The sequence below is a fragment of the Poecilia formosa genome, unplaced genomic scaffold (genome assembly GCF_000485575.1).
Source record: "Poecilia formosa unplaced genomic scaffold, Poecilia_formosa-5.1.2 Scaffold467, whole genome shotgun sequence".
Classification (NCBI taxonomy): domain Eukaryota; kingdom Metazoa; phylum Chordata; class Actinopteri; order Cyprinodontiformes; family Poeciliidae; genus Poecilia; species Poecilia formosa.
The window spans coordinates 288299-307375 of record NW_006800406.1 but is presented as its reverse complement, the minus strand read 5'-3'; the positions used below and the strand labels follow the sequence as shown (position 1 = coordinate 307375).

The 19077-nt window shown below is 40.4% G+C and overlaps 1 protein-coding gene across 1 annotated transcript in view; it reads left to right on the top strand.

Annotated features, from left to right (window-relative positions):
- vcanb (versican b) overlaps positions 1-11019 on the top strand; it is a 32787-nt gene extending 21768 nt beyond the window's left edge. The window contains exons 9-17 of the mRNA XM_016664099.1: positions 399-559; positions 1198-2512; positions 2615-2728; positions 2818-2931; positions 7132-7290; positions 7369-7451; positions 9906-10050; positions 10333-10515; positions 10593-11019. Coding sequence (XP_016519585.1) covers positions 399-559; positions 1198-2512; positions 2615-2728; positions 2818-2931; positions 7132-7290; positions 7369-7451; positions 9906-10050; positions 10333-10515; positions 10593-10822 — 2504 coding nt within the window. The 3' untranslated portion in view covers positions 10823-11019. The remainder of the gene's footprint in view (positions 1-398; positions 560-1197; positions 2513-2614; positions 2729-2817; positions 2932-7131; positions 7291-7368; positions 7452-9905; positions 10051-10332; positions 10516-10592) is intronic.
- The last annotated feature ends 8058 nt before the right edge of the window (positions 11020-19077 follow it).

Sequence of the window (19077 nt, the reverse complement as noted above, 5' to 3'; positions counted from 1 at the left end):
CCAAAATATTTCCTTTAAGTATTTTTGCAACTTATAAATGATATGAGAGTCCTACAGTTTGGTAAGTGTTGTAAGCAGTAAAAAGCAGGAAAATGTGGACAACCTTTGGATGTGTTCCTGGTGTAAAACACCTGGATCTAATGGCTAAATTGCATCTTCAGCATGTTGCCAAATTCTTCAGAGAACTGATAATGACATAATTATTTGATTGAGGTGTGTTGAAACAGATACTTTGAAAGGACGAAAAACAAGGACCCTCGAGAACTGTAGTTTAACACCCATGGTTCGTCATATTCATCATGGCCCACACTTTGGTACAAATAGTATACAAAGGTTTTTACGTCAGACCAGAGTGTGTCTGTTTCTGTTAAAGCTTGTTCTGTCTCCTCTGCCTCCAGTGAGTCGAGTCTTGGATTTCCTGAACAAGCCATCAAACGGCTCCCATCCTCTATTGCCACAAATCTCCGGACTCACTCAGGTATCCAGTGAGGCTGTTCTGAACAATGAAGACTCTGAACTCCTGCCTGAGACGATCCGGTTTGTCAACGGAAAACATGAGGTACAGAGGAGACTTCAATCACCTGATGACTCAGACTGTCTGTCATTCCAGCCTTTGTTTCTCCTTTTCTATCTGTCGTAGTAGATGTGCAGTAATAATTCTATTAATACTATTTCTACTGTCATTGAAAGTAGGTTGAGTGAATCAGCTAAAGTAGTAGGCCTTGACCTTGTCAAGTTAAAAGACATTCTACGTTCATCAAGCTGTTTATTATTTTTTTATTTATAAGCTGGTGCACTCTGCTGGTTGGAGCTGATTGCAGTCAGCAGTTCTGTTTTTTAGGTAACAAAATGAGTAGAACACCACTAGTTGACTTTGTTGAACCAGGAGAGGCTTCAGCCAGACTTCTGAGAGGACCAGACTGCAAAAGTTATGCGAGTCTCAGTTTTGGCTGTAAAAAAACAAACAAGGTCATCCGCTGGACAAACAACTAATTTTAAAGCTCATCAGTTTATACTTTGAAAGTTTAAAAGTCTTCGTTCCTATTCAGCAAGTTAGAAGAACAAATATCCACACATGAATCTGTGCCTCCTGTTAGGGTCTGACAGTGATGTCAGTGAAAGTTTGACCCGTTTGAGCAAATCTAGGTGACCAATATTCTTCTTCATGAACTTCTTTATTTGCTTCTGTCCATCCAGGTGTCATTCAGCCCACAACCTCCAGAAGAAGCCCGAGGGGATCAGTTTGAGACTGCGTCTCCCGTTTATGTTGTGGAGGTGGACATGGGGGACAAAGACGATCTAAGTGTGCATCCTTTAGACCACAGTGTCTTACAGAGTCACACAGACAAGACCCTCGATGAGACCACTCCTCCAACAGATACAGACCAACAGGGTGTTACTGTTCCAGTCCTTGATGACAAGCTAGCCCCCAAAGTCTTCCTAGACCCACAGACTACTTCATCTGAAGGGCCAGAAAAAGCAGCAGCCACCACCACCACATCTTCATCTACAGTCTCATCAATAAAATCTACAACACTGCCAGGTCCTATTGTCCATGATGTTTCCCAGACCGGCCCAACTCACATTGACCATGAAGGCACAGCGGACAATAATGCTGAGGCTTTGCAAGAACGTTCTGAAGATGGAAATGTTCCCACTCTGGCTTCAATTTTGACTGGTGTGATGACAGATGAGGCAGAGATAGGAGGGAGAGAACCTCCAACTTTTACCCCAGGTATAAAGTCCCAGAAAATGTCCACAGATACCCAGATAGGCAACTTTGAAGGATCTGCTTCTGGACAGGAGGAGGCCTCGGGGCAAGATGATTATCTTCCAGATTTACCCAGTCTCGCCAAGACACCCCCATCAATTCACCCCACCCTTCACACTGAGCAGCCTCTACACGCAACAGTCATAAAAGAAACAGACGGAGTTGCAGAGACTGCCGAAGGAGCTCAAGAAACAGGCTCAGGTGCGGAGCAGATATCTGGAGAGGGCGAGGCCTCAGGGGATCAGGGTGGTCCGGCTGACCTGCCTCCAGGGGTCAGTGCCACTGTTTTACCAGATGTGGCACCTCTGATTCCTGGACACCAAAGTACAACAGAAACACAAGACACATACTCCAAAACCAGCAGGGTTACGTATTATTCTGTCACTTTACCAGATCTCAAGAAACATTCAGCTGTCACCAACAAGCCTTCACCTCCAACTTCTGATCATACTTCAGGTCCATCCACCACAGGCTCCACACTTAGCATGTGGGATGAGCCAACCACTGCAGTTTTTATACCTGTTGACCAGACAACGCTCTCCACCCCCCAATGGGCTCTAATCCATGATCCTTCAGCTAATGCTCTCCCAAATGAAGAATCTGTGGATTATGACAGTAAAAGCTCCCCTGTTTTGGTGGAGTCCCACCCGGAGACCCCTGTACAGAGTGGAATCACAGAGCAGGCAGAGGCCAGGTCTGATTTAGAGCCTTCTGTGGAGCCCAGCCCTGTGAATGTTCAAGGTATAAGGTTTGGAACAGTTGAGTACATGTAGCTGCATACAAACAGATGCTGGACATCACAGCTCAGCTAACTATTCCATCCTTTCTTTTTAATGTGTGCAGACCTACTGCCGTGCTCAGTCAATGTCTGTCTGAATGGAGGTTCCTGCTTCGAGAAAGGCCCAGTGAACATCTGCGTCTGTGCACCTGGATTCAGCGGCCTGCGCTGTGAAACGGGTACCCAGACACAGAGAGCCGACCACTCGATCCCCATGCTGAGAGACTGATGATGTGTAATAATAAAGCCCTGTGTTGTTTGTCTGCAGATGTAGATGAGTGCAACTCTAATCCGTGTCTGAATGGAGCCACCTGCTTGGACAGGGTCAACTCCTTCACCTGTCTCTGCCTGCCCAGCTACACAGGACAGCTCTGCGAACAAGGTCGAGTACAACACCTAAACAGGCTTTTGATGCTGCTGTCTGCTCTGTGAAAGAAGTGTTAGGTCAGTAAATTTGAGGTTTGAACTAGAACTTTTCTTTCGAGTATCTGACCATGACCTTTGCATTCCTACACAATTCTGCACGATTTTAATCTTACTTCAGTGATCCATCTGGACTTTCTCCAGTAGAATTTCAACTGGGTCAATCAGCAAACAAAAGGAGAAGCTGTGAACGATGACGTCAACTTTCTGCGTGTTTTAGAATTGTGTTCTGCCTGTAGTTTTTCAATGGCAGCGGAGGAAGTGAACGAAGTCGTTCAGTAAGCATTGGCAATGCTTCCAAATATCAATTAACAACCACTCGTTCAGCTAGGCACTTCTGTCTTCACTGTGGAGGACGGTTGTTCACACCACAGGCAAATTCTGGTAAGCTCATTAGCATTGAACTGCCGTATTAAAAATGTCACCATAGCAATTGGGTAAAATTTTAAATTTAATCAGAGTCCACGCCTGTAGCAAGCGATCATCTCTCATTAGCTTAGGGTCCAGACATGAAGCAAAGTGTAGAACAAGGGGCTGCTTTTTACCAGGCTACAAAAGCTGAGCAAATTTATGGACCTAACCCTGACCGGTGACTGATTTGTTATCACCTTTAACAAAACATTCAACATAATCACAGTTCGTTTTATCCATCCACACATTAATCAGAGCACCAAATGTAAATATTATTTCACAACACTTTTTGTGTTTGGATTGGATGTAAGTTTCCTCTCCATCTCTCTGCTGGCTAAGATGGGACAAAAATAAGAGCAGGATGAATGAGGGATGAAAGCTTTTGAAGGATCTAATTGGGTCTTTAACTTCCATATTTGAAGGCATTGGTACAGGGTGATGTACAGTAATATTTCATCATTCTATTGGTGACTTCAAAGAACACATGGACTGACTGAGTCAGTGGGTAAGGTACTTGTCTTACAGTCTGAAAGTTTTGGATTCAATTCCAGCTTTCTGCCACACGCCGATGTGCACATGCACTTAAGTCCAACTTGTCTATGGTCTGTATGAGCTGTGCACACATTTGTGAGTGCAGCTGGACAATGTCCAGCACCGGGCGTTGGCTCCTCTGCAGATTAGTTTCAGCCTGCCGTCCAATTCTTCTGTCATTACTCAGCCTTCCATCCAGGTTTGAAAGAGGTCTCAAGAGGCGCTCGAGATTCTGATTTTCCAGAACTGACGGCTGGTTTTCAGCTACAAGAGTTATTCTGTATCCAAATGAGCACTGAGTAAATTTAAAAAGGTGATAAGCTTGAGTATGTTGAACACTGGACTAATTTCAGGCAGACCAGTTGCATTCTTTCTTCGATTATAATGTATTATATCTCGATGTAAAAGGGTTGTTCATGCAACTTCTAATCTAAAGTGATTTGTGAAACTGCAGGCTAGAAGTTATCTAACTTAAAAGCAAAGTTTAAAGTCATTTGATTCACATCTGGAGGAAAGGTGCATGTATTTTCAAAAGTTAGGTATGCAATCTTTTGAAGCAAATTGTTGTTGGTATCTCAAGATTTGCTTTAAAAGAACTAGACTAGCGTCATGGGACAAAGAAACAACAAGCCTATTTGAACAAACAGGTTCAGATAGGCTGTGAACCCCTTTGAATTTAGCCTCATGTAGAAATATACAAACCACAATCTTTACTATGTCATTACTTATTGAAGCCACACCCACTAACTTCGAAAACAATGAAACAGTCTATCTATAGCTACACTTGTCTATAAGATGTTGTAGCATGACATATTTACACATTTTTTTAAAGCTTTTAATGAAATACATACCAGCTGCAACTTACTGTAAATACTTTTTCCGAACCGTTCCTGTCCCTGAAGAAAATGAAATCTATTGATGGCCATTTTATCTTCCTCCTGCCGCTTCACACTAAAGCCACTAAAGGTTTCGTCTTCAGAGTCGGAAGTGAACGGCCTCTCACTCACTTGTCTCACACCTGGGTTGTCCGCTCCTCTTCATGCTGTCCAGCTTTTATAAACCCTTTGGTAAAAAGTCATGTAGTACCTGCATGACAGTGTTCAGAGTGTGTGAAAAATGTAGCGGCTAATCTGAAGATAATCTTAAACCCCCTACACCAGAGATAAGTATAAAATATGTCAAACCTTCAGTTTCAACAGGTATGCGGTTTCTTACAATAACTAGACTATAACAAACTTTTACTAAACTTTTGTAACCCTGCACAAGACTCCTCTTGACTGATGAAGCTCATCCATGCAGCCTGTGAAGATCAGCATGTTAATTCAACTTGATCCAGCAGAAACCATGATTCATCCTTGTAGAGCTTCAGCAGAAGTCTCACTGAGCATGCTGCTGTATTGGCCAGATGTCCATCTCTGCCTCCAGCAGAGGAGCTCCAGTGAAATCTCATCTCATCTCATCTCATGAACCAAACATCATGCAGCATCTTCTCATCTCGTGAGCTGGGCGTATTGCTGAAGCCCTCATTATTTACACTGCTTCCCGTTTCATTATGAGCGGTGGGTGGAGGGTGGAGGAGTGGAGGGGTGAGGAAATCCCCAGCCTCAAAATGTTTGTCTGCACAGTTTATCCATTTGCAAGATAAATGTGTTGCTTGTAGCATTAGATGAAACTTCCAAATTCCTCCTCATTGTTTCAAGAAGGTGGTGGACACAGCGACAGGGACACAGATGTCCTCTTGTAGAGTTATCATCGTGGAAAGCATCAGGAAGAAAAAAAACAGATAATTGCTGTATTATTCTAGCAGAAAGCTTTTGCAGCTGCTTGGCACCGAGTCATTCCTGCCACATGGTGCCTCCCACCACGTCTCCTGGATGCAGGAGACAAGGAGGTGTTTTAGGCTGACCTCCTGCGACCCTCGCGATGCAACATATCAGAACGGCGCAGCTCATCTCACACGGCCACAGGCAGTGTGAGATGAGCTGCGCCATGTGCTCAGCACGAAAGTGGAGTTCGGCTGAGCATGAACTCCACATTCGTGCTCAGCCGGAGTTTAACGTTTCATCAAAGTTTGGTCCCAGTGATGGGCGAGCAGAGCTGCTGTTTGACTTTTTCTGTTGCAAAAAAGAAAGTTTTTGTAAAAATAATTTAAAAATATTGTCATTCAGTTCAGTTTATTTATATAGCAGCAATTCACAATGAATGTCGCCTCAAGGCGTTTTATGAAAAAGTCATTTCAGTGCAACTACACAGGCATCCTAGTTATCAGGCTCAGTTAATTATTCAAAGTTTAAAAAGTTTCTAAGGAAACCCATCAGGTTGCATTGAGTCATAGACTTTCAGCATTCGCTTTCCTGGACGAACACGTAGCGACATTTACTTGTGTTGTGTCGTTGACTCACTACATTCACTTCCTTTTTGTGACATGATATGACATGAGTCAGGCAACCCTGACTCATGGATATGGAATTATTACTTGTTGGATGATTGTCAGTTTGTTCTTTATATTTGTGGCAGGAAAAAAAAGAAAAAAGAGAAACACAAATATGGTTGAAAACAGTCTTATTCAAAAGCTAATTGTTTAGCATACATTTACATTTAACTTGTCATTATATGGATAAGTTAAATGTCACATCTTTTTATGTAACAGAGAAAAAAATGAAATCCATCTGTTGATGAAATAATATTTTGTTGCACTTCTTTTACATTTCATATCTTTGATCCTTTATATTTTATCTTGTGTTGTCAGTCAATACAAAAAAATAAGCTATCTTGGGCTGTGATTAATCATACTAATCACTAATCACGATTAGTGAAAATTAATCACTAATCGTCATTATTGAAGACAATGACTGGTTTAGCCCCATAATAAACAGGACAGTCCAAACATTCAACAGAATAAAACCTTTTTCATTCATGCAAAGTGAGCAGCATCCTCAGCTTGTCTTCTAATTCAGCACAGTTTATTTTTAAAATTGCAACAATGCATATTAATGAACATTTCCTTGTAAAATACATGATACTGTAGCTAAGTGGCTAACTGACAAACACAAATTATAATGAAGAAACCAACCAGATACAACACTACTGAGTAAATGAAATGCATCTAAACTATATCGAGGATGCAACCACGAAATGGAGAATTCATAATCGTATACTAGAATTATAAGAACTGTGTGTGTTAGGGGGTTAGCATGCTGTGTTTCTGTGTGTGCAGACACTGAGGTGTGTGGGATCGGCTGGGCCAAGTTTCAGTCCCACTGCTACAAATACTTCAAACATCGGCGGACGTGGGATGCTGCGGAGAGGGAGTGTCGTCTGCACGGGGGCCACCTGACCAGCATCCTGTCGCAGGAGGAGCAGATCTTTGTCAACCGTGAGTCTGTCGCAGGCAGAGCTGCGTTGCTTCTTCAGCTTCACTGACCAGGCCGTCCGTCCGTCCATCCCTCTGCAGGTCTGGGCAGTGACTACCAGTGGATCGGCCTGAATGACCGAATGTTTGAGAGAGACTTCAGGTGGACTGACGGAAATCCAATGGTGAGCTGATAATGGCGGGGTGATGGGTTCAATGATCAGAGTGGACTGGATCGAGCAAATTTTAAACTTCCGCTTTGATTTTTATTAGCAGTGAAAAAGGGTAGAATTATGAAATAGCTGAAACAAAAAACTTGAGGGGCAATATTAAGTGAAATCGACTTTTTTCATGTTGTAATGTTATTCCCTCATCCAAAACATACCTGGAGTGTTGTCTTGATTTTTATGTATGTTTGAGAAATCCTTCAATCTCCCGGGGCAACCATTCAGCTGAGCAAAACACCTGGGTGGACCTAGCCCCGCCTACAAGGACAAAACTCCTCCTTGGAGCTGCAGCTTTAAACCTTCCTCCTCACAGAGCAGCTCCTTCAGACTAGCCTGTAGCATTTAGTAAACACCTGGTGGAACTGCACATCTACTGAGCTCATTATAGGGACTGCAGCTCAGTGCAACGCTGCTAAAAACATTGTTGAAGGTCTAACAGAGGAGCCATGGTGTGATGACTTCCTGAAGGTGGAGTGTTGGAGAAAGCAAGTTTCTTAGAGACAGAGGCCCAATTTTAAAACATTAAATTACAAAGTCAAATTTCTTTTAAGTTATATTTGCAACATTTTTATGACAACTGAAGGTAACAAAGTTACTTGATTGCGGCATAAAGCAGCACTATGTGGCTGGAAAATACATCATACTGCCCCTTTAACACTAAAATAAATACTCTTAATTATTAGTTGTGCCTTGGTTTTTTTTTTTTTTTCTTTTTGTTGCAAGAGAGCCAGGCAGACTGAGCTTCACTGCGCACAGGGAAAGCACACCGTAACAATCAACTGTTCATATTCCAGCAGGCTGAAACAATTAACTGATTCTGCTTCTGACAGGCAGTTAATCTGAATCTAAAACTGATTTTCTGCTCCAGAAATCCAAAGCGCCTCAGGATGTTTAGGTAAAGGTGATCAGATACTGTTCAATCTACTGATTACGGCTATAAAAAAAAAAAACACACATGCACACGCACGCACACGCACACACAAACAGATCACATGCTGGAGAAACACAGAAATTTGCTGTAAATTACTATTATAAGCAGCTTGCACATTAACCTTCATGTAAACACACAGACCATGGAGGTTTTCTTTCTTCACAGTTCTGCAGACTGTTGCACACATCAACAGTTTAAGAATTTTAACATAAAACGTTAACTTGTTTTTTTTTTTTTTACCTTACCAACAGACAGAGTCGTTCCTCTGCTGAGTTACGGTAAAATATTTGCTACACAGATGACCTAGCGACACGGTGACACACGGAGTCCCTGACGGCAGACCTGTGTTTGTTTGACATGGAACCTGAACACAGCTGCACACGTGTGTGTGCTGCTCATGTGTGTGTGTTCTGGGAGAACTGGGGTGCATCTGGGCCAGATTAGTTGATGGGAGCAACAAGAAAACTGTTGTTTTGATGTGTCATCATTGACGAAGAGGACACACCCAGAGACGTTAAACCTGCAGCTTCACTTCTTCTCACTACCGACGCCATCTGAACCAAAATACAGGAACCTCTTTGTTTATCCCAACCAATATGAGGCTTCAGCTTCTCCACCCCTGATCTCTGGGTTATTTCGCCAGCGCCACCGTCTGGTGGCTCAGTGAAATACATCCAGCTCCTGGTGAGGAAAAAGAAGAGTGATGGTAGCTGCTGCTGTTTTGCAGCTTCAGTCCTGCAGAGTCTGCAGATGTTAGAGAGCAGTTACTATGCAATAACTTCCAGTTTTCATTTACTCATTAAGCTTCTGGGTACATTTTGTACCCTTTTTCTTTTATTCATTAAGTATGGTTGGCAGAATGAGGAAAGAATCAGATGCTGACCTTTCTCCATTTAGATGGTTCTAAGAAAAATGAGCCTGTGAGAAACTACTGGAAAATAAATAATTTTCCAGTAATATCAGCATATTAGGACTGATGGAGGAAAAAAAAAGAGGAGGAGTACATTTTCACCAAAAACTCAGATATTTTTTTAACTACAACACTTGGAAATGTCTGAGTTTGAAAAGCTGAAAATTTGCTTGAAACCCCCCCAGAAATGTTTTAATTATTCTCAGAAAATTTCTAAAAAATAAAATAAAATAAAAAAATCAGGGAAATTTCTCAGTTTCAAAAGTCAATATTTTTACTTTTTTGGACATTTTATTTATTTGTTTGTTTGTTTGTTTGTTTGTTTGGTTGGTTGGTTGGTTGTTTGTTTATTTATTTCTAACAGACAAAAAGTAAAAACAGTAAAAAATAAAAAATAAAACAAATGATCATGCCCACTGTATGCAATTTTTCATAATTTGCTCAAAAAGGAGCAGGTACAAGATACAAGATCTGAATTTCAAAAGTCCAGTCTGAGTATAATTGAAGTGAAATTTGAGTGTCTGATTATTGTTTGACTGTTCGTCACTAAAATGAAACGTTGTTCTGGCAGCAATATGACAACTGGAGGCCAAACCAGCCGGACAGCTTCTTCCAGTCTGGGGAGGACTGCGTGGTGATGATCTGGCATGAGGGGGGGCAGTGGAACGACGTGCCCTGCAACTACCACCTGACCTTCACCTGCAAGAAGGGAACAGGTGGGCTCCAACCCCATGTCAAACCTTTCAGTTCCCTCAGTGTTCAGAACTTCGCTGAACGTCTTTCTGTAGCGCCCCCTGGTGTCTGAGCACAGGCGCAGAGTGTGTTAAGCTCACCACCATGAATGGAAGAATGACTGAACACCCAGTAGTTCATACTGATCTCTCTTCACATGACATATAAGACTGTTCATGAGTTCTGTTTACCTGTCGCTGCACCGTCCATTGCTGATGACAGAACGTGTCCGTCACTCTAGCTGCTCTCTGTTTCTGACCCTGCAGTGGCCTGCAGCCAGCCGCCTTTAGTGAAGCACGCTGAAGTGTTTGGAGCAAAGAAGCCCCGCTATGAGATCAACTCCCTGGTCAGGTATCACTGCAAAAAGGGCTTCATCCAGAGACACACCCCGACCGTCCGCTGCTGCGCCAGCGGCCAGTGGGAAACGCCCAAAATCACCTGCATGAGCCGTAAGTGAGCTCTGAATGGGACTGAACGCCTGCAGCAGTTATCCTGCTGACACTTTTTTTTTATCTGTCTCTCTCAGCTGCGACCTACCACCACTCAATGATTGTTGAGCACTACGGCAACCAGAGGGAAGAGCAAAAGAGGAACCACGTCCATCACACCAACGGCCAAGGGAAGGCCAATCAGAGCCAGGAGCAGGAGCAGAGCTACGGCATCCTGCAGAGCCTCTGGAGCCCCTTCCAGGCCCGAGTTCAGCAGCTGTTCCGGCAGAAGAAGCACGCGAACCACAGGGATCACCCCGATGACTGAATGGGTTTGAGGATTTGTTCCAGAATCGTGAAGGCAACAGATCAATGCAGACTGGCCTTGTTGGTCCAGAGGCATCGATGGACAGAGGCAGTGTTGTTAGATCGCCTGTCTATTGATGGGTCTCACAAGAACAACATGTGAGATGTGCCAACATGTATTTTCCAAAAAAACAACAAAAAAACAAACAAAAAAAAAAAACTATAGGATATTAACTGTAACACTTGGGATTGATTCACTTTTTTCTTAACTCAGCGATTGTTTCAGTTTTCATACAATGTTGAACAACTTGAGTCACTGACACTCTTTCTTGTTGCTTTAAGTTTTAGAAAATGCTCATGCTGAGAACACTTTGCTAAATATGTCACAACATTGCAGAGGGTTTTGTATGTGGATGATAGGACTCTCTCACTCTACCTTTTATAGAACAAGAAAACACGATTTTTGTAAAAGCACACCAAGAAACTACCATTTTTGTTATGAAGTTTTGAATTTGGTCAATATAAATTACTTTACTAGTATCAGAAAGACTGCATAGCATATGAACCACTAATATTCAAAGTGATGCCTAGTTGAGGATGTTTCAGTCCAGTCCAACAGGCAGGTTGGAAACGATTTTTCCAGATGACTTTGGGTCCTTACAGCAGTACAATGCACCCTGGCACACAGCAACAATAGAACAGCTTCAGTCAATGTTGTTTACTTGGCCTCCAAATTCCCCAGATCTCAATAGAACTGAGCATCTGCAGGTTGTGCTGGACAAATGGAAGGATTGTTCTCCACCTCTGACACCTGCTCAGTTTACTGCTGGTGTGCAGGACATCACAGCACACCTCTGTGGTCCAGAGGGATCCAACATTCCTCTGGTCAAAGGTGTTCTGTCAGAAGAAGGGGGACGGACACACTATTAGGCAAGCATGTCATAATGTTATGCCAGATCTGTGTACATCATCATTTAAAGGGGCAGTATTATGTATTTTCCAGGCACATTTAAGTGACTATGTTGCCTTCAGTTCTTATAAAAATGCTCAATATATCAAATATGACCTAAAAGAAATTTGACTTTTGTAATTTAAGGCTTTGAAATTGGGCCTCTGTCTCTTAAAAAAAAAAAAAAAAAAACTCCACCTCCAGGAAGTCATCACAACATGGCTCCTCTATTAACCCTTTAACAACGTTTTTACCAGCGTTGGTCCTATGATGAGGTCAGTAGATACACAGTTCTACCAGGTGTTTGCTAATTTCTGCTGGCTAGTCGGAAGGAGCTGAGTGATGGGAGTTGCAGGGAGGGCTGCTCTGTGAGGTGGAAACTGCAGCTCAGAGGAGGAGCTGTGTCTCAAAGGCGGGGCTAGGTCCACCCAGGTGTCTTGTGCAGCTGAATGGTTGCCATGGAGATTAAGGGATTTTTTTTTTCAATCATGCATGAATGAATTAAGATGACACCCCAGGTATGTTTTTGATGGGGGAATAACATTATAACATGATGTAAAGCTCTAAAACGTAGATTTTTACATAAAACTGCCCCTTTAAGCATTTGATTGAACACTTTGCTTTAGACTGGAATAGAATTACTAATGATTGAACATGAATGGGTTTTATTATGTTTTGGTGATTCAGATGTGATGTGTTTTTTGGCCGTTAGTTCAGTCTTCATTTCATCATTTGATGAAGTAACATGACATAAATTGATCTAACTCTTTAAGGATTAAGGTGCCACTGTGATCAGACTGAGGGACTGTTATTCGAGTTTTTATGGGCCAGGAAAAGAACATGTGTCTATCTTGTTTTGATTTTGTCTGGAGTTCCAGAAGTTTATGAAGCACTGGTGCCTGCAGCTGCTGGGACAATTTACCACAAATTACCAGGTGGAGTGCACTAACAACATAAAGTTTGCATGTTCCATAAAGTAATCTTTCTGCATGCATTTGGCAGCCTGGGTGTGGCCATGGAGGGAGCTGTGATGCACACCAGAGAGAGTGTGTTCAACAACAACATATGAGTTAGCTGAGCAGTTGCACTGGTGCCTTATTTAATGCTTTTAGGATAAGTTACTCATAAAACACCCAAGTACTGGATCAGTCAGACACGCCCTGTTTGATCCTTTTATACAGTCTGACTGATTGATTTTTATTTTTTAAGTCCTAAAGGAATGTTTTGATTTTTTAAGGTGGTGATTTGCAGAAAGGTTGTGAGCAGTTACTATCTTACCTGCACAGAAACACATGCAGATTGTACATTGACAGGCCAGTTCCAATGCAGATCTAAAACAAGTCCAAAATATCAAAGTAGATCACTTTTCAAATATGAAATTATAATATATAGAGCAAATTTTATCTTTTCATATTCTAATCGCATAGTTGTTTTTATGGTTTGTTTTCTCTTTAGAGTTTTTATGTAGTCGGGGTGAAAATAGGACATTAATGCACACAAAGGTAAAAATGGAATATTAAAAATTTGCAATGTGTGCTGTTCCGGTTATTCATGAGCTATGTATTATGAAGCCATCTGACTTTAACTTATTGCATACTTTTACTATGAATGGACTGTGATTAAGTAAAGGCTGTTGGGCCAGAGGTGATTTATCCATTATTATCATCATTCTTAATGTTTACAGATTTTTGCCTGTCATTAATATGAATTTGAAACATTGTTACCATGTAGTCTTTTATGGTGCATTTCTAGTTTTTTGTTGTTGTTGTTGTTGTTTGTTTGTTTTTTGATACACACTGTATGTGTTTCGACATGGTGCAACTCAAAATCAGTGCAACAAATTGACCGTAAAAATTCTTGTAGTTTCTCCATCATGAGGTTTTTTTTCATCCACATGCTGCACAGCTGGGATCTGTGTTCTGAAGTCTAGAAATAACAGATATAAACCTTTTCATGCTCCTTTTGAAATATTTTTTCTACATTGTCGTTACTGTACTTGATATATCTGTGGTGCAAAGGCTTATTTTTATGTAATCATTGTTCCATCCATTTTATCTGCGCTGCATCTCATTATCGGTGTTTTATTGATTTGTGTTTAAAGTCGAGACGTTGTAATAAAACTTTTACAGCTTTATGAAAAGGCTGTGGTTCTGATTTCTTCCTCTTGCTCTCATCTCCTGCTCTACAGTCTGAAGACCTTCTGATGTAGAATCAGATGAATATGAACGTCATGAAATTAGACAACATAAAGCATGTCAATATTTATTCCAAAAGCCATGAGTACTGTTTGGCGGTGAAAAAGCAATGAACTCAGACCGATATTGTTATTGTCTGATGTTTCTTGTAGCTGTTACTACTTGAAGTCACTGCAAACTGTGTGCAGTAATGCGATGGATCCTGAGTGTGTGCAGTTGTGTACACACTCAGGATCAGGTGATGCTGATCTAAATTCATTTCAGAAACTCAGAGATGAGTAAGTCCCACAGATGTTTTACAATTTATATTGTTCTGAAACCTCCATGATGCGTCCCGACCGAACATCTGTATCTACCAAACTTAAAATTAATTAATTAATTAATTAAAATTAATCAATAATAGATAATCCTGAGGATTTCAAAAATACTTTTTTATTGAAATCGTACAACATCAAACACTATTAAACACTGTTTACTCTCCTATTCTCCAGAACCTACACTGCATCTATATTTCGGATATTGTAGAGCTTGGAGTCATTCACTCCTCCAGGCTAAATTAGACTGAAAGTTATTTTGTATAATCAATAAATGCATATCTAGGAAATCAGACTGACATCTCACAAAATGAACATAACACAATGAGCACAGGTACAATGTCTGTACTATGGTACAGTTTGAAAACAATTTTAGAAATAAATGGCATGTATAGAAGTATCATTACTCTCCTCAATAATCAGTGGAAATCATTTGTATGGATTATATTAATCAACATATTCTCATAATTCCTGACCAGCTTTTTACATGTTTCCTCTAATATGTTGATGATTTTTCTCTGTAAATGAGTTTCAGCTCTATGAATTAGAAGGCCTTTTCTTCCAGAAGTCAGGACCCCTGCTGGGCTACTCCAAAATAATGTTACTACTACCAGTTAGAAACAGATCAGAATCTTTCATAGATTTTAATTATTTGATATGATAACCTAAAGCAACTATAGAACCAAAAACAGTCATAACTAAAACATCTTCATGTTATCTTACTGTTCACTCTGTCAGAGAATTTAAACCTTATTTTATATTAAGAAAAACAAAAAAATGAAAAAAAAGAAATTAAATTGCAACAATCGATGTTTTACAGTTTTCTTTTTATTGTGTGATACAAAATTACAATGCCAAAAAAATGAACAAGAAAAAAAAATAAAATAAAAGCAAACAAAACAAGGAGACATTTACAGATGACACTATATATTAATCCAATGCTTAAAAATCAATAAGAACATGATGCAATCTGGATTTTCATATTGGTGTAATCTTTATTTTTTACAGTGTCATTGTTTCAAACTGAGACTTTCAGACTGAGAACTGGGTCGTTACAAACTATTGTCAGACTGACGGCTTGTGTAAGATCATCAGTTTATCCCTCAAACAGCAAAACTCAGTCACAGAGGAGCTGCAGTGGGAATGTATGAATCATGCTCAACAGCTGAGAACTGTGATGTGTCTTTTTTTTTTCTCAAACTTTATTGCACCTGAAGTGAAGAAAGCTGATATTGTTTGCTATTTTCAGCTGTTTTTCTTCCACACAAACTGTGCATGAAACAGAAAAACTCATTTTATTAGAGAATCACAGTAGATGCCTCTGCTACCAGTTATGGTAGAAATGTTGCAGATAACTTGAGCCCTGGCAGCTGACTTGTTATGTTTTACACAACAGCCTTCATGAATCCAGTGTGAGACTGGATTCATGTGTTTTCATGTGCGTCAACATGAAAACCAAGACGTCACCAAAGCTGCTCTCATTCGCTTCCTAAAAGCAACCTTTACTTTGGCAGGAAGCTTGAACTACGGTTACAGAACCGACTGTAGGGAGCTCGGTGAATTGGCTCTGTGTTCTGTGGAAGTGTGACCCCTCCTTGTGGAAACACACGTGCTGCATTACTGCATCACTCAGGAACTATCCATCTGCAGACGGCCGGTGTGGAGTCAAACAGCCTCCCTCTGGTCAACGTCTCTTTTTTTTAATCTGCTGTAGTCCCTGCCTCATTAGTTGTCCTCTTACATGAAGAAGGTGTCAGGGATGATGATGCATTTAGTTGACTTTTTACTTCAAGATCTTAAAAGTTTCCTTATTGTGGAACTGAAATGCCGAAGATCTCCGATGAATAGAGAAAATCCAAATAAAATACTCTGATTCATAAACATAGTTAAGCACAGAAAAATAATGGTTTGACTTGAAGCTAAAGTTAGCTCACTTCTAGACAGGAGAGGAGCATAAAGTAACATATGTACGGCATCAGGACTTAATAAGGGCTCTGCATGGTCGGGCCCAACTGACGTAGTCAGCAGTTGTTGTCGCAGTCACGTGACGAAAATTGTGTCATTTTGTTCTCATCCTCATTTTCTTGCCCCTATAGTGAACTTTACGCCCCCCCTCTCTCCATGCGAAAATATTGTGTGATTGCTCAGAATTTGGTGGGTGTGTTCATGTTTACAGCAGCCCCAACAAAAAGGAGTGTGTGAAAATGAATGTCCTAAAACTATGTGACTCTGCGTCAACCGTTCGACTTCACCCCAACCATGTGGGGCCTTCACTAGCGTCTGTCTGACCATTGTCTGAGTGACCAATGGTCAGTCCAGACAGTGAGTAAAGGTCAACAGTACCAACAATTGTGTGTCAAAATTTCGATATACCTCTCTACATCTGATGCTTGGACATCATGAACAAACGTGTCCCTACTTATATCATAGTTCAGCTCAATAACTGCGTTCCTTTCAGAGAGCTGCAGTTTTCATTACACTCATTACATTACCCACCATGGAGGAAGAGGAAGAGAAGAAGAAGAAAATAAAGTGAATAAATACCCAGAATATCAATGCTGTTTCCCAATCTTTGTTATTCCTGAGAAATAAATTATTCACACTGTAAAACAGCAGATCTCTCATCATCGTGTTTCTTCAAAATAAGGTCTGTCAACTATTCTGGAGCCACACTCTAACTCAAGGTATTACTGTCACTGTTGTCCTGGATACTCATAAACATCCTGGGGAGCGTAGAGGATCCTGGCTCTAGAAGTACAAATGACAAATTTGACTTTGCAGGTGCTGTGGCTGGGCAGTACGATGGAGTATTAGGGCCAATATCAGAAAATAAATCTATAAACATAAGAGAATAAGATAATTGTAATTGTATGACTTTATTCTCATATTATTACAACATTTTTCTCGTATTTTTCAACTTTATTCTTACCATATTATGAATTTATTCTCATAATACTATGGCTTTATTCTCATAGTTTTATTTTTATTTTTTCTAAGTATGGTCCCAATGCTCTGTCATTGAGCAGAGATATGAATTAGGAAACATAACTCACATTGGGCTGTCATAAGGTCAGCTGTGTAATCATGTAGAAGATCATATAAAAGTTAAAATATCCTAAACTATTTTAACAATATTTTAAATGATAAATAATGTATGTTGTGTTTAACTCACATTTTGTTCCATATCTGACATATTGTGTGGAAGTGTGGAGTAGTAAATGTAAAACATATGTAGACTTGATTTTTCTTTTACATAAGAGAGCTGTCATAAGTGGGAGTGGAGATCCCACAATGCAATATTTATACAATTAAGCTTATTGAAACTTCATGAGCTCAGTAAAATATTTTTAAAATTATGTACAAAGTGAGAAATTAGGAAATAATCATGACGAAGTGATTTGATGTTGACTAAGCCAATGTTTTGTTGTGAATTCTTGGTTTATTTTTTGTTCATTTAGAAGTTTGTAAGAGTTTGAATATCTCATTTTATTTTCATGTGAATATGGTGCAGATATTATTAGTTTATGTTTCTTTCTGTTGTTACATGAACTATTCATATTTATGACTGGGTGAAAGAAATAAAAAAAACTAAATCAAATGAAATAATGTTCAGTAATTTGTCAGGGATTCAGCCAGAGACAGTAGCAACATGCCAGCCTTCAGCTTGGTAACCTCAACCTGTATCTGTGCCTGTGAACACATAATGCCCATATATGGAAGAATCCCTTCCTGCTTTAATATAGAAATGACTGACTGTGTTTCTTCCACATACAGCTGGCTGCTACAGCTTGGCTGTTGTTTGCTCAGCATTCTGGGAGACTGAGAGACGCTTTCAACAGGGTCTTGGAGAGCTTAGATAGCATGTCATGAGCCACTTACTGCCAGCACATCTGCCCTGCTCACACACAGGCCTGGCTTCATCCAGTGTGTGACCTCAGCTGACTATGTGCCATCAACATTTTGTCACCAAGCGTTTCCTCTTTAATCTCATCCGGCCGTTTTTATTTTCACCTGCCTCCTAGGGATTGGGCTGCGCACTTTCAGCACAGATTTAGATTTTATGAACTCTAAACTGTTGATTACAGTGGAAATCCGAATTTATCCATTGATGGAAAAGGAAAGACATTATTTCTCTTTGTTATGAGCACCGAAAAAACCCCCAAAACAGCTGTAAAGATGTCAGTCTGTTTCTGCTTCAAATAAAGGTTGAAGTAGGTTTAGAGAGGTTCATGTATTTTTACTGTTTGAACCTTGAATAACATGACAAACATATCTTGAAAGTAGCTTAAACCTAAAAGTGATATAAATTTAGCCAAAAAGTCAGAAAAAAAAACACAGCAGTTGTTTTAGGATTTTGGTTTGATCTGGTTTGGAGTTTTAGGGTTTCTGTTTTTGTTTCTATGCATTCTTGCTAACTGTATGTTAATCTCTCTGCTGAGTCTGGTTCTGTTGATCAGTCATTTCTGTCTCAGCTCTCTCGAGCTCCTTGTCTCCAGCCCAGCTGATGCTTGCTGCTAAGCAACCACCTGTCCAGCATACACACCTCCCTGTTAGTCAACCCTTTGTCAGATCCTTCAGGTTCTTTCCTTCCTACTGCGCTGCCAGTCTAACTCACACCAGAACTTTACAAATTCACTAAACTACCTAGTTTAGCCCTCAGAATCCCAATAACTGAATAATTATGCCGATTAGTTTTTAGGTACATTTTGTATGTTTTCATTCACTTCAAACTACATCATGTAACTTTAACAACAATATATCTTTTGAACATGTTTGTAAAACTGTCACCATGTGGTGGGAGTGTAATATGAGACAGATA